Source organism: Rissa tridactyla, chromosome 1, assembly GCF_028500815.1.
Source record: "Rissa tridactyla isolate bRisTri1 chromosome 1, bRisTri1.patW.cur.20221130, whole genome shotgun sequence".
Lineage (NCBI taxonomy): Eukaryota > Metazoa > Chordata > Aves > Charadriiformes > Laridae > Rissa > Rissa tridactyla.
Genome location: NC_071466.1, coordinates 111422431 through 111437483, shown reverse-complemented (window position 1 = coordinate 111437483; position 15053 = coordinate 111422431). Strand labels below are relative to the sequence as shown.

The 15053-nt window shown below is 39.1% G+C and overlaps 1 protein-coding gene across 10 annotated transcripts in view; it reads right to left on the bottom strand.

Moving 5' to 3' along the window:
- Window positions 1-15053, bottom strand: part of NRIP1 (nuclear receptor interacting protein 1) — a 130397-nt gene that overhangs the window by 22307 nt on the left and 93037 nt on the right. For 9 of the 10 annotated variants that reach the window (XM_054206949.1, XM_054206975.1, XM_054206958.1 and 6 more), the window contains one exon: window positions 7809-11741. The exons of the other annotated variant lie outside the window; for it this stretch is intronic. In XM_054206949.1, coding sequence (XP_054062924.1) covers window positions 7906-11391 — 3486 coding nt within the window. In that variant the 5' untranslated portion in view covers window positions 11392-11741 and the 3' untranslated portion in view covers window positions 7809-7905. Of the gene's footprint in view, window positions 1-7808; window positions 11742-15053 lie in introns of those variants that run through there. 10 annotated transcript variants of the gene reach the window in all.

Here is a 15053-nt window from a genome sequence, read left to right as displayed (position 1 = left end):
ATTGGATCTATCTATGTCCTAGTGGCCACCCGCAACTCATTTGCAGAAGTCACCTTTGAGGTGACTGCAATTTTCAAAAGAATTTCTGAGCATGCAAAAGGGCATGAATTTAAAAGTCAACACCAGCTTCAGTAAAGACTGGGGCCAGGGAGCCCCCACGAACTTACAGAATAGCCCAGTTTGCCTCCCATTTAGCAAGTAAGTATCCCCACCTCACCAAACTAGACTGGTCAAAGAGAATCAAGATCATCTAATACTGCGAAGGGGTCACATCTCCCCCCAGCACACCAAGATGCACCGAAGGCACACGCCGAGTTTAATTGCGGGGGCAGGCATCAAGCTTATCTAACTGGCACAGTCACAAGCTAATAATGTTCATTTTGCATTCAGTTAAATCCTGAGTAGTTTAATCAGAAGAGTAATCTGAAAATAGTGACAAATCTCTTTATTCATTAAGAGCAAGCAGTCCTTAAAAAGGCAAAATTAAAGTGGGCTGCTGTGAGCTCAGATCAGCATATGCTCTTTCATTAGCGGCACTGATATTTACCAGCAGAGAGGATTTTCATGCCCCGAGTTTGCGCCATGCTCCCTTTGAGTCATTCTGACAATCAAAAGGAAATAAAAATATTATCAACAATTATTACCTGCATGTTGTAGCCACTGCTCGAGGCTTATATCATGTCCCTACAGACACTCCCGTGGGTGCATTACACACACCTAATGCGCCGAGCTGTGTCATACAGAAAAACGTTGTCACTGTCTTCTTCAGTTTCAAAAATCCCATTTTTCTTGACAAAGTTTACAGTCAATGAAGAATGACGGGCTCTACTTTTCTCATGTGTGGCTGTGTTTGTATTACTGCAACAAGTTTTTTCTACCCTGATAAAGGCTTCCACAATGCACAGGCCCACAAATGATCTATCAGATTACACACCTGTCCTTGATGCCCACCATGCTAGAGTTAATTTCATCGAGGAGCATAACATTGGGCTGCCAAGTCCCATGAACACAATTGCCTTTTTCTTTCTCCCCACATTTCGAAACCTCTGAAGCAGAAACTTTTCATTTCTTTATCCAGCAGCTGTTTTGTGAAAAATCATCAACATCACATGCATCTTTCATTTTGTGAGGAACAAACTGAAGATCAAGAAGATTCCTCATGACCACAGGTCTGTCTGTAAAGAGTTCACTGGCGGTTTGAGGCATTTTTGAGTGAATTTATTATGAATCACTAAGCAAATGTTGTTAATGTTCACTTGGGGTGAAACGCTTCCTGGAATATTTACACCCATTCGACATCTTCGTCAGTCCACAGACTGTTTAGCATACCATACAACACTCAACTCCGCAGGCCTGTTTGCTCTGGTAGACACAAAGCAAGTTTTACTTGGTGTTACAGCACAAAAAATTGAATAAATATAGGGAAGTTACATAAGCCTAAAATCCCCCTGAGTAATAAAACAAAAATCAGTGACATAGAGGTGCTCTAAGGAACTGTCCTAGGGCATCAGAAATAAAGGCATACCCTGTTGGTTTTGTTTTGTTGGTAGAATCAAAAGCAAAGGAACCAAGTCAGTGAGGAAGCGTGTGTTTCAGAAATTATTTCCAAGCTGCACAGCCATTAGATGACTAAATTGGCTCCTTAGGTATATTGCTTTTTTGTGTGGCTGTATTTTGGCTTAGCCATTCATCCCTCAAATCAGCGTCAAGCCTACTTACAGAGAGAAGAGTCCATGCAGAAGCTGGGTCAGGGGTCTTTTCCCTCTGAAGCGCTGCTGAGTATCACTGGTGGCATTATATACACACTTTAAGATGACATATCCAAAGAGCCAGTATTCCCAACCCCATTCCGTTTAGGATACCAATCAATCAAAATGCTCAGCTATATGCTTCATGAAGCCCTAAGTGAAATCTATGGATTTGGAACCGTTTTGAAGTTAACTTTATGGATTATGATTTACGCTTTCCAGAAAGCTTCCCAAGAACCTCACGCATGCCTATTTATTGCTAAGAGATCAGAAAATGTAGGATGATTCATGAAAATAGCTGTTACTGTTACCCAAGACAGTCATGACCCAAGTGCTTGCTTGCAACTGTACAGCTCCAGACACATCTATACACCTTGGCACAGAAATTCTCCAGAGAAACAGTGCTTGCACTGATGTTGCAATCCCCCATTTGCACTAATGTCGTAAGCTAACTTAAAAGCTGCAAAAGATGATATAAATGCACTGTTAAATCTTTGTATAGTCTTCACAGGCAAATTGTGTTCACTTTTCTACACGTTTAAGAACTTAAATTGAATGCAATTAAAAAGCGTTCCTTGTGATACCAACCAAAGTAGATTTTAAGCAGGAAAACACACCTTTCCTGCCCTGCACAGGGGACCTGAAAAATGTTTCAACGTTTGTTTAACATGATTTTCACATGAAAATTCCCATTTAGAGGTTTCCAGTTTATGGTCACTGACTTCCAATTAATAAGCAGACGGGTATTTGAATAAAACATAATACAGTGCTTTGTAAAGTAAAGCTGCTAATCTGATTTAGATGGTTTCATTTCCAGCTCCACGACTCCCCGTTTCCAGTCAGTAGCCTTGTTGAAGGCTACATGTCCCTAAGCTCCTTGAGATATTTTCGTTGTCAGAAATATATATTAATAGCACTGGTGCAAAGAGCCCGCTAACGCTCCAATAACGGAAAGTACACATGAAATAAAGCAGATTTAAAAACCATCAAGACAATGCATTTTTCTCATTTATTCAAATCTTCTGCAGGAAGTAAACACTGAAAGATTTAAAAAAACTTCACACTGCAGTATGTACAGTTTTGTGACATCACATGAGGAAATTAATTTCTAATAAAAAAAAAATGAGACCAGTTAGATAAATTACTGACGACACATCACAATAAAATTGGTTGTGGTAAAATTCTGAAATCTTATGTATGGCAATGAAAATCAATATTCCTTTGTTTTACAGGGATGGAATAGTCCTGGTATAGTATTTCAATTACGCAAAATGGAGTCCTGAACTTACGTGACTGATTATCAATGTACGAATACTTCATGTTTTAAAAGTAGTTTTGCGTTTGTTTTTTTTATTTTTTATTATTTTTCCCCAGACCCTTTTGATTTGAAGCACATTCTTTCACAAAGCTAAAATACCACAGCAGAAGTCATGTCCAGAAGTGGAATACTGTTGTGTTTTGAACTGATCTGACTTGTTAAGACATTATTTTTTTTTGCCAACGCACAGATGCACAGGGTCCCCCATGCACTTTTCATGCAGCAGGTAATCACAACTTTAAATAAAAGTATTTTTCTATACATTCTTCCAGACTTGCAACTGTATACATACATGCAAAAGTTTTTAAACCTATGTGATCATATTTACACTTATACATGGAATATACATAACAAAAAAGATTAAAAGGGTTTTTTTTTTCCTTTGCATTAGAACAATACAAAATATGTATTTTTCATTAAGGAAACCACTATTTACATCACCTTTTAAAAACCAATTTCAACATATTATAGGTGTAACAAGTCAATATATTTACATTATATATAAATATATATAATATATACTTACCAGTTTACTCCTCTGTAAGATGTGGCAGAGAACAAACTGGTAATATCATGTCACTGACGTCAATGAGAGCTGTTATACTTTCACCAACATTTAACAGGGAAAATTTAAACCATTCGTTTCTTTCTTTTAAAAACATTTGTAAATGAAAAATTTAAAAACATTACTAAGAGTAAATGGCTAAGAAAAGTGAAAGTTATGGCTGAATTCCCTTTTGATCTCGTAATGTTTATGAACTCCTCAAACTGAGCTGCCCGGTTCTGTGGTACCAGTAGAGAAGCCCTCCAGCAAAACACCTTTGATTCTGTGGTCATGCGTCACCCCCCATCGTTTCCTCAAGCTTTGGCAGAGGAGACACTAGAAATCTGGTTCTCTCAGTCCCGTACGCTTTCCTCCGGAAAGAAAAGGCATATCTGTGTGGCAATCACAAGCCAATCCCCAAATCTAGCTAGGCTGAGCACTACACCGCCCCAGTGGGTGAAGCAGCACAAGCCTGTAGATGCCCCCTCGAGCAAGGCACCGGGCACTTAGCAACCCAACTGCTGCTGCTGCAACTGCTCTGAGTTAAGCAAGGTTAAAATTAATTCAGGTATAAGTCCCAAGGGACTGCAATTACAATTTTAAGTGTAATCTTACATCCCTAACTTACTTCTTCACTGCTCCACAGGTTGGAGGCAGCTTTCTCCCAGCAGTCTCACCAGCTACAACTGGGATGTGATCTCCTCCCCTCCCGCCCTGCTCCATTGACGGCGAGATCACACAACAGCACCCACCAATCCTGCACCTCTTCGCCTACACAACTACTGCTGCCAATATCTGACAAGGCCCAATTTTCCCCCCAAGTCTGTAGTCTAAGGACCCAGCTGAAACTTCAGCCTCCTCAGTTCGCAGAGCTATCTTTGAAGCTTCCGCTTCCACAGGCTGAGAAAGCGCATTGGGGACCGAAATGCATATCCTAGTAACAAATGTTACTGAACTGAGGAGACGAGTTGTTGAGAATACCAAGCATTACTCAGATGACCTTGGTTTATCGTTCATCTATAGGGACTGGTGGAAGTCAAGGATCTTTGAGTTGCTTGGGGATACATGGCCAGCCCAGCCCTACCGGTCCTTCTGCTGGTGCAGCAAACCCAGCCCCCCCACCCCCTTTTTCTGATGGTAAAGTCCCCAAGGAAACCAATGGTGACTCCTTTTTACTCACCCACGCTACAAGATAAAAAAAAAATTATTAAAGAGCTTTTGGTCCTCAGGTTTAAAGGCTGTAAATGTGGACAGGGCAGATTTTAAAGAAGACTTCTCTTCCGTAGGGAGGGGTAACATCAGTGATACTGGAGAATTTCACAGAGGAGACTGTTGCCCACTTAGCAGCTGACTGAACAGCATTCAGTTGGCATGCCCTACCCTCTCTGCAGGGCCTCATCATTACCTTACATGCTGCTTGAGACTGCAATGTCTACAAGAGGTAAGATACTTCCATGAACAGCATGTCCTAAATTTCAATTTTTGTGTATTATTGTTTACTGACGTCCGTGAGAATGGTAATACCCTTTCATTAACATCACCTAAAAAGAAAGCTAAATCATTAACTGGTCAAGTTCTTAACGTTTTAACTTAAATGTTTTATAAAACTTTAAAAACTAAATGTTCAAAAGTATATATTATAACAATAGACTACCATAGAATAAATACATAGGTAAGCACACTCCTAGACTCCAATATTACTTCTTGTTAGGGTGAGACTCTCCTCCCTACTTTTCATCCCAACTTTGTTTTGATGAAGTTTTTCCAACCAGATTATTTCACCTCCATTCAAACTGCATTTTTCTGTGGAGCCCTTCAAGTAAATTATAGCCCTGTATTTACTCTGGGGACCATCTATTATTCTATATTGTATATATTTCCTAGCTATATACATGTTGTTTCAAGAAAAATAATCAATTAAGACTTTAAGAGACATTTAATGGATGGAACAAATACCATCTTTTTAATATTTCTGCTGGGTTGACTCATATAAAAAGAATTCAGTTCCACTGTCAATCCAAAATATACTTTATCTCCGTAATGATTATTCTATGAGACATCTGAATTGTCATTGGGCCACTTATAAATGCAATATTAAAGACAAACAAAATTTTATTTTTATATTATACTTCAGACAATGACATTTAAAATGATATTAGATTTGTGTGAAGGTTTTAAAATATAAATCTTCTTTGTACAGCCCATTAATATATTACGCTTCACCCAAATAACATAAAAATATATCTTTAAATCGCTCTGTTATTTCTTATATAAACCAGGGGGAATGTTTTATATCGGATACTGCCAAATATTTGTGTTCCCTTAAAAGAAGGTATCCCCCAGGGGGGTAAAACAGAATAGTGGTGCATTTTCCAGCTGGCAGACAGGAGAAGTCCCTCTTTCAGTAGGAAAGAGGGAGACTGATCCCAGGCAGGGGGTGGAGGACGAGAGGGGGACAACAGCTCGCTCTGTCTCAGCAAGCCAACAGTCCGGGAAAAGGATCTCCAAAACCAAACCAGAAAGGAAAAGAGCAAAATGCCTCATCGCTCATCTCTGCTACACAAACGTGATATGGGCAGAAACAGCGGTTTTGTCATATCCTTGGTTCTCAGTGGTGAAAACTGTCAAAATTAAAGCAGAGTGTAGCGTTCATTATCTGTGGAAGCCAACTATTTAGCTGTTTGCTGATAGCATAGGGGATTATCAGTGAAATTAGAAGCTACAGAGAACATTTTTTCCAGGGGAGTGAGAAGTTCAGCACAATTTACAGTTGCCAATAATGCATATAATTTAGAAGACCTGGATTTTGTCCTCCTCGTCCCCCATGAGAAATAAGGGCTGCAAATGGAGTTAACACTGACAGTGTTAACAGGAAAGCAGAGCCGCACAGCTCTTCCCCAGCCAGCAATTCTTTTAAGGTGTCTCAGCTTTGACCGCAATTTTCAGTGACTCCCATCTCAGGCTGATATTGCCAGATGTTACAAATCACAGCACAGGTGGGGATTGAGGAAAAGGGCAGAGGAGGATTTCTCAGACATGTCCCACTATCCATTACAGAACATGACAAAACCACAATTTTATCCTCAGTGCAACCTGAAAAATTATTCTAAAACCAGGTTTTCTGCAGTGAAAGGGTAGTGCATTAAATCATGCATCAGCTGTTCAGAGAGTAATAAATATTGGCAGAATACAGATTCTTTTCCCTGGTTGTAGGAAGAGGCCAACACATTTTTCATTAAAATCCTATCCCATCTTTGAGTGGAAGCCTGACGTGCTGCTTTAGCACAGCTGGTATTCTTCTGCAGGGGAAGCAGGATGGCACTAAAGAGACAATTCGCTCATCTGCTTCACAAACTTTCTACCATTTCCCTCACCAAATACATCTACTAAGCTTTCTTAATGGCACTACTCCAAGAGGCATTTTGGCTTTCCCCTTTTAAGCAGGGAAGCGACAGGAATGCGCCAACTTACACAGTACTTGCATGGCCTACGAAAAACCAGCCTTTTGTATAAAACCCTAGAAAAAACCCTTAATCGTAACTAGTAACTCACAACTATGGCTAAGGATTCTGAGGAAGGCATTTTTCAAGTGCAGGGCAAGGAAGAAAAAAAAAATAGATTTTACACCACTATTCTGGGAGGACCACAAACAAGATTTAAAAATAACAATAAAAATTTTGGAAGCACTAAAAAATACATTTCAGTGCATTTCAATTATTAACACTGACACAGGTTTTCCAATATGATGAGCTAATACCTTGGACGGACTGCTCCATTTCTTAAAAGTTATTCTTAAAATTTCACAACACATATTAAACATTCAAAAAAAAAAAAAAAAAAAGGTACACTGTCTCTATGCTCAGGCTTCCAAAAAATAAGGATTATTTTACAGGGAGGGAGGAAACGCAGCATTACCACCACCTAGGCTGTACGCTTACACTTTATGTTATACCAAAAAACTTGTAGATCCAAATAAGACTCTGATCAAAGAGTACTCATAACTTAATCTGATGCATACAGAAATGCCTTGTACAAATTACAACCTTTCTAGTTTCCTTGTGACAATCTATTGTAAAGCAAATTTTATCTACATGTATTTTAAATAACATCACCAGAAAAATAAAAAGTTTATCAAATGAAAACATGTTTCAATTAGACCATGCTTTTCTAAAATCATGCTCAATTTATACAGTAGTCAAGTTCGTATTCATTTTTATTTTTTTCTATCTCTTTTTTTTTTTTTTTAAACAAAGATTCAAAACCACTGATTGTAAACTCATTGAAGAGGCTGTAGTTTATTCTGGCTCTTTTTTGATTGTTAGCACTTTTTCCAGAAGTCCATGCACTTCTCCGTTCACACCATGTTGATGAGAGGTCTTACTCCCCATATGGCTGTTGTAAGGGCTTCTTAAGTTTCTAAAAGGAGTTTTAAGCTCTGCATCAGATGTCAACTCCTCTTTGATTGTAACGCGAGTTGAACTATCAGTAAATGAAGGTTCATTCCAGACTTCTTTGTCATGTGCTTCTTGGCTACTAACAGAGTTGCCGCCTTTCTGTAACATGTAGTACAATATTGGATTGGTTTTGGTCAGTCTCGGAGAGTCTTTTTCATAGTCATTCTTGTCCATGCCTGTGATCACCCATCTGATGGGCCCTTTTTCACTGGGCATGGGACACACACTAAACTGGTCGGACTCGAGTCTAGATACTGTACTTCCCAAATGTTCAGGGAAGGGGGAACCGGCAGGACTTTTTACTGCTACGGGATACTGAAATGTTCTATGATCCACACAACTGTTTTGCTGCACAGGGCTTCCCATTAACGCACCTACTGAAGAAATGCTGAATTCAGGTTTATTAATTGTTGCACTGGTTTTGTTTCCTTTTTTCTTGCCCTCTGTTAGTATGTTATTCCTATGTTGTGACAGATCTCTCTCACAGTTTTCTGAGAGAAGCAGCTGTTTCAACACATTAAAGCCTTTACTATCTCTAGACCAACTCCTATTTTCACTTTCGTTATTTGAACCATGACTTACAGCATATTTAAATTCAGCATCACTTCTGCTGAATTTCAGTTCTTGCTGGTTCAGCAAAGGCCCGTACAGTGCCTCAGTAGGGGAAGCGTGATTGTTTGCAGCATCAGACACGTTACTTTTCATCTTTTTTAATGGACTTTCCAAAGGCTCAGCATGAAGCTTCCTCTTCTTCGGTAATGTGCAAAGACTCTTTGATTCAAGGTGTGTCAGGTCATTGTTTCGGTGACTTCTGTCCAGCTCATCTGCAGGGTAACCGTCTTGACTCTGTCTCAGCAACCTACTTAGCAGGCCGTTTTTGGAAAAAGAAAAATCTTGAGGCGAAAGAGGCTCAGATTTTAACTCCTCGGATGCTGGAGAAGCAGCTGTGTTTCTCTGCAGTGAATGGACAAATCCTTGAAATTTGTTACTCTTGCACTCTCTTACTTGTGCATTTGAATTATAAAGAACGTTTGATTCTTCAGATGGTTCAGTTTTTATTTTCACCGTCAATATTTGCTCATTCAAAGCCTTATCCGTCTGTTCTGGAGAACTTTCATCTCTTAAAAGCATCCTCTCTTTCTTTTCACTTTTACCTTTATTGGGAGTTCCCAGAAGCAGCTGAAGGACAGTGCGCCTTTCAAGGAGATTTTCTATTTCCGAACCTGGAAGTCCTTGTTCAGCGGGTGCAGGCTGACAACTGAATATTTTGCTATTTTCTTCATGCGTACTCAATTTATTCGTAAGCAGAGGGCTGTTCAATCTATCAATCAAGCCTACAGGTTTATCTGCGTTCCCTGCTAGCAGCTGTTTGCTGGCTCTTTGTTCTTCACTTGACATGGAAGTCTGCATGCCGCACTGAGCGAGGTTCTGCAACAGCTTGCTGGCACTGAAAGCCGAAGAGTTCTGGGGACTATCGTTCCTGCTCAGCTTGGCTCCTTGAATTTCTTTGCTTTTAGAAAGGTCTATCAAATGTTTAGACGCAGGATTCACCAACCTGTCTGGCTGGATGCTGCAGGCATATGGTGGCGAGCTACGCTTGATGGCTAACGACTGGTGTGAGAGATTTATAGGAGAGTCTGCTTTTGTAGACGCCAGCAAAGGTGGAGTGCTTAACGGAGTCATTCGATTTGCACTGGGACTGTCAGTAACAGGAGTCCTTTTACCAGTCTGTACAGTGAATTTTGCCACATCAGCTGCACTGTGTGGTCCCTGAGGGTCATTACTCTTGTCTACCTTTTCTTCACTCTTATGCCCAAGTAACAGCTGAAGTAGCGTTACTTTCTGGTGAGGATTCAGCTTAGAAGCCTTCGGAGTGTCTTTGTCCTCCTTGTTCTCTGTACAGGAAACTTTTGGATCCCAGTTATGAAGCAAGGACTGGGTCAGGTTATCCAGTGAGGCAGGCGGACCTGCATCTGGTTTATCTGTCCTCTGTTTAAAGGATAGGTCGATAGGAAGACAGTTAGAATGGGAGCTTTCATCATCACTGCTGTCATCTTCTGTAAAACTAGGATTGTTGTCTGAATACTCATCAATAGTTGTTGGCGTGCTGCTGTCTTCAAAAACGCTGGCTCTCTCACTCTGTTCATGCCCTTTTACATGTTTGGTGGTATCCTGGCTTTTCAGGAGATGCAAGAGCAAACTGTTGCTGGGACAAGTCTTCAGGTTACTCCTTTCCAAAGTACTTTTGTATCCCACGTTTTTGGGAGGCGAATGCATGATTCCCACTGAGCTCTGAAATGGTGCCATATTGCTTTTGCTAGGTACAGTTTTGGTTGATGATCCTGTCTGACCATTGAGATGGCTTGTCATTCCTTTTGCTAAACCAAATTGGCCAATATCTTTCTGAGTGCTTTCTTGTAATCTGGCCATAGCTGCAAGTCTCTCACTTGCTATTTGATTTGCATTTTGTGCTTTTAAAGCATGTTCCCTGGAGTACTGCTGCAAGTGAGCTTCACTTGAAAGGAGTAAAGCTAGCTGGCTGCATGCTACGCTGGGCTTTGGGGAGGCAGCAGGACTAGATCGTTTCTCTACCATGCTTGCAACAGCTTGTAATCTTGCAGCACATGACAGTGGCTCATTTATCACTTTAGGTCCGCTCTGCACCGCATGAGGAGATTCTATAAACCTCTCCTTGGGCAGGTTCTTTGTTATGTCAGGCAGGCTGTTGTCCAGCTTCTGATCTTTTGCTTTGCTCTTCTTCAGTAGAGTCTTCAGGTGACTGGATGCGACACCATAGCACCTTAAATCTTTCTCCACTTGTAAAGAATCATGGCTAAGGGAATACCCTTGCTCCTTAAGGCTCTGCCTAATCTGCTGTGACAGAGCAACACTCTGCAGCCTAGAGCTGAATGATTGAAGCAAAGAGGCAAGTAATGTGCTATCCTGTTTGCCTTTAGGCACATTTTCAACCATGCCAGCTAACAAAGCTTCCTTTTTTCCATCTAAATCCACAATGGAATCAGACAACCGCCTTCTCTTTGCTGCATTCCAGTCTTCAGAAGACTGCAACAGTCTTGCTTTTTTGAGGTGCAGCATGCCAGATCCCTGATATGTATTTGTGTTAAGAACTGGACCATTACTTTGACAGCTGGGAAATATATTTCCAGAAATCTTAAAGTTTTGATCCTCTCCACTATGCTCAGTAGACTTTTTGTCAACTGCAGTACCTGAGCCTCCTGCTGCTTGATGCATTAGTAATCCCTCTAGGTAAGTTAGAACAACAGAATCCTGGTGCATCTCAGAGCCAAGCTCTTCTCCATGAGTCATGTTCAATAAAAGTTTCCAAAAGGGCTCTGGTTCTATTTACTTTGAAGACTAGTTTTGCTGGAGCTAAATCGAGATCCAGAGTTAAGAAATAATGGGTAGATGTCTATAGCGTTTTCTCACAAGACTTTCAGAAACAATACAAAACCGTCATATTCCAAGCAGGCTTCTTCCAGTGTATACTGTTTGACGAGCCAGGTTTCCAATCATACCAATCTGCTGATATCTAGAATATTTCTGAAAGATGTCTAGGAGGAGCGCTCAAAAGTTCCTTTAAGTATTTGCCGCCTTCTTTCTCCAGGAAGTCAGCTTGTTTTTCATCTTTTTCCATCTCCACCAAGCACATAAAATTCCTAAGTGAAAAAATAAAACAAAAAAAAAACAAAACAAAAAAACAAGTGGTCAAGAAAGAAAAGATTTAGGATAAGATCTAATTGCATAAGACTTTTTTTTAAATACATTGTCTTAGACGTTCAGAATATATAAGCAATAACCACATTCCAGAAGAAATTAGAGGTCAAATAATGGACAAAGTACATGGTAACTAATTTAAAGGAGTTTGTGAAAACAGTTCTGAGACAGAAAATTTTATATGAAAAGTAAGCTTAACTATATTAAGTATAGCTACTACAAGCATTCATCGAATTTCTCTATCCTACAGCTCAAAATAAGGAATAGCAACCATGAAAGGAAAATCTTAAAGCGCTCTAAATGTAGTTTTGAAAAAAAACAAAACAAAACACATTTGATTTTACTTCACAGTTGCATCAACCTTTCTCATTATGTAAATACACGGGACATGCAGACTACCACTTTCAAAGAGAATTAATGGGAAAACGCATGCTTAAAGTCAATGTTTAGGGTCACGTTGAATCTGTTTTCAAATAAGAGAAGAGGTAGCATCATATATGAGTACATTTTTGTTTGGCAGGTAGATGATATCACCAAAAGTAGAAACCAAGTTGCCACTGCTGCCCAGGACTATTTAGTAATGCAAAATCTAGTATGATAACACAACAGGGAGGAAAATCTGTTGTTCTTACCAAATCCCAACAAACACAAGGCATTAGAAGAGTCATGTGACAGTAGTGGTGAAAAGGGTGCTTGTGTTCCTGATAGAATATAAATCCTGACATAAAAATCCTCCCTTTGCTAGAGGATTTTTAACCTTTACATTCTTTCCATGTGTTAAACATGGTAAAAAAACCCCAAAACAACCAGGTCTTCCTTGAGGTCTTGATATTTTCAAAGAACGTAGAAGATCTCTACTCAATACCTCCTTGGATGAGGCAGTGTGCTATAAAAAGCTGCTTGAAAATGCACAACAACAATGCTTATGCTTGATGCATCTCTTCAGTTTTAGTTATATTACTGGGCAATGATAGCATGAACACTTCAGACAGTCAACACAGTTCAATATTGAGATCATTACACTGCACATACCTACTCCTTCACTCATTCAGTTCTAAAGTGGCATAAATATTCAACATGAGCAAAGCTAAGTGTCCTTCCACACGTCTAACTCTGCAATTTCCTTTCACAGACTAAAAGCCCATTGAAAACTTGTATTTACAAGTTTAGAAAAGATGTACACAGATGAAATTCTTGCCTCCTTAAAGTGAATGAATATTTTATGATTGATTTCCCAGAGGCTGTTAATTCAAAAGCTACAGGCAGCTAGAAGTCAGAAAAATACCAGATCTGAAAAAAAGTATAGAATCAGAAGAACAACTGAGTAACCATAATGTCAACAGCCCGTATAAACCCCCTGTGCAAATACTCCTTTACTAGATTTTAAGTCATTTAGAGGAAATTCTGAAAACTGAGCTATCTCAAAAAAAAAAAAAATACCAGCAATGCATTGTAGTGTGTGTACACCCACGTAGCTAAATATCAAATGAAAAGTTTGTAGCTATTGCTGGGGTCTCAGTACTTGTCTGAAATACATGTCTACATTAACATAACTACCTGCAGAAGGCACAGTGTTCATCCAAATACGTAATTACAACTTAAATGTGGATTCATCTAATCAAAAATTACCAATCATCTTACTGTTCCTTCAAGAACTTGTGCACCTCTGGGTGGACTTTTGCAGAGTTTCAACCCAAAATAGACTAAAATCAGAAATAACAAATCCTTGGGGGGGAAAAAAAAAAAAATAATCAAGGTTTCCAGTTAATACATCAAGTATCCAGCAACTGATACATCAATACAGCTAGACTTACTTCCTCAAATATTTGGGAATGCCCTTTATCCAGAAAATAGTTTTCCAGCTTCCAAAAATAAACTGTTTATCTGCAGCCACAATTTCATATTTCAAAAGGGAATTAAGCTGACAGCTTGCTGTCTTAAAAAGGAGTGAGTACCATTTGATACCCTGTGTTTTGTGTTTAAGGGAATAAAATTGAAATTTTTTCGAAGTCTTATTACTATCTGATAAAAGCAAACCTTGCAGGTCACCTTTAAGATAAAGTCACAAACAAATGCACCGTTAAGCCAATATTCAGTAAAACTTCACTCATTACAGCTCTGGGTAATTCAAAGAAGACAATGCATTTATGCAAATCCTTCGGGTACTCAAAAAGCCTCTTGCAGGAGATGACACTTGTAGCCAGTACAGTTTACATCAATAACTACTCTAAGAAGTGTTTTGTCACCTTTTTTTTTTTTTTCTTACAAATTAGTCGGGGCTAAGGAAATATTGATAATTTCACAGAAATCGGGTTGATGCAAAGGAGCCCTCATTAAAGAGAATGAAATCTGAAAAGCACTTAACACATAAGGAATGGGACATCAACAATCCTTCTAAAAAGCCTGTTCTGATCTCGCACTGCAACGGGTATTACAGCGTTATAAAGCCTTACATGACCTAATGTACAACACACAAGCGTGATGAAGTCATCTGTCAAGAACTGAAATTACATTTTAAAAAACCATACACCTTGGAAAAAAAAAAAAAAAACAAACAAAAAAACCACCTACACCTCATTTGTAATGGAAAGCCAAGCAGTAAATTTCAGTGTTTGCAGACAATGCAATAACTAAGCATTTCCAGTGAGTTTTGAACCAAGTACACTTTTCTTCCACTATCGGAATGTGGTCATGTGGAAACCAAAACAGCTTTGGAAATTAATGTTTAGTTGTACATTAAGGTAACTATTCAGTAACCTTTTAAAAACATAGAGACCGTACCAGAGAATTTCCCTAGACCCACTGAAATGTTAATAACTTTTCTCACTATTAAATATTATTCCAGAAATTACCAGAGCTGAGGAAAGAAAAAAAGAAAATACAGAAAAAAGGCAGAAGGAAGAGAAAGGAGAAGCCCTACAGCAATACATCTCATATTTCCCAGTATGGGCTGAAGTAACTTTATTGCAATGAGCCTCTAACAATAACCCCTAATGTCTATGAATCTCTAGACCTAAAAATTATTTTTAACTATTGTGAGAAAATTAGTTGATAAATTAAAGTTGACATGCTTTATTGACCACGTAACTGCTGTATATGCGCTATTTTTGATTGCTTCAACAATCTTTTCCCAGACCTCTGTATCCTAACAAATAAATAAAACACTTGTTTTGCAGAGACTATTTTCAGAACCTCCATGAACGGGCACCGACCACAGCTCATTAAGCCATGTTTACCTAGACAGAACTAAAGCA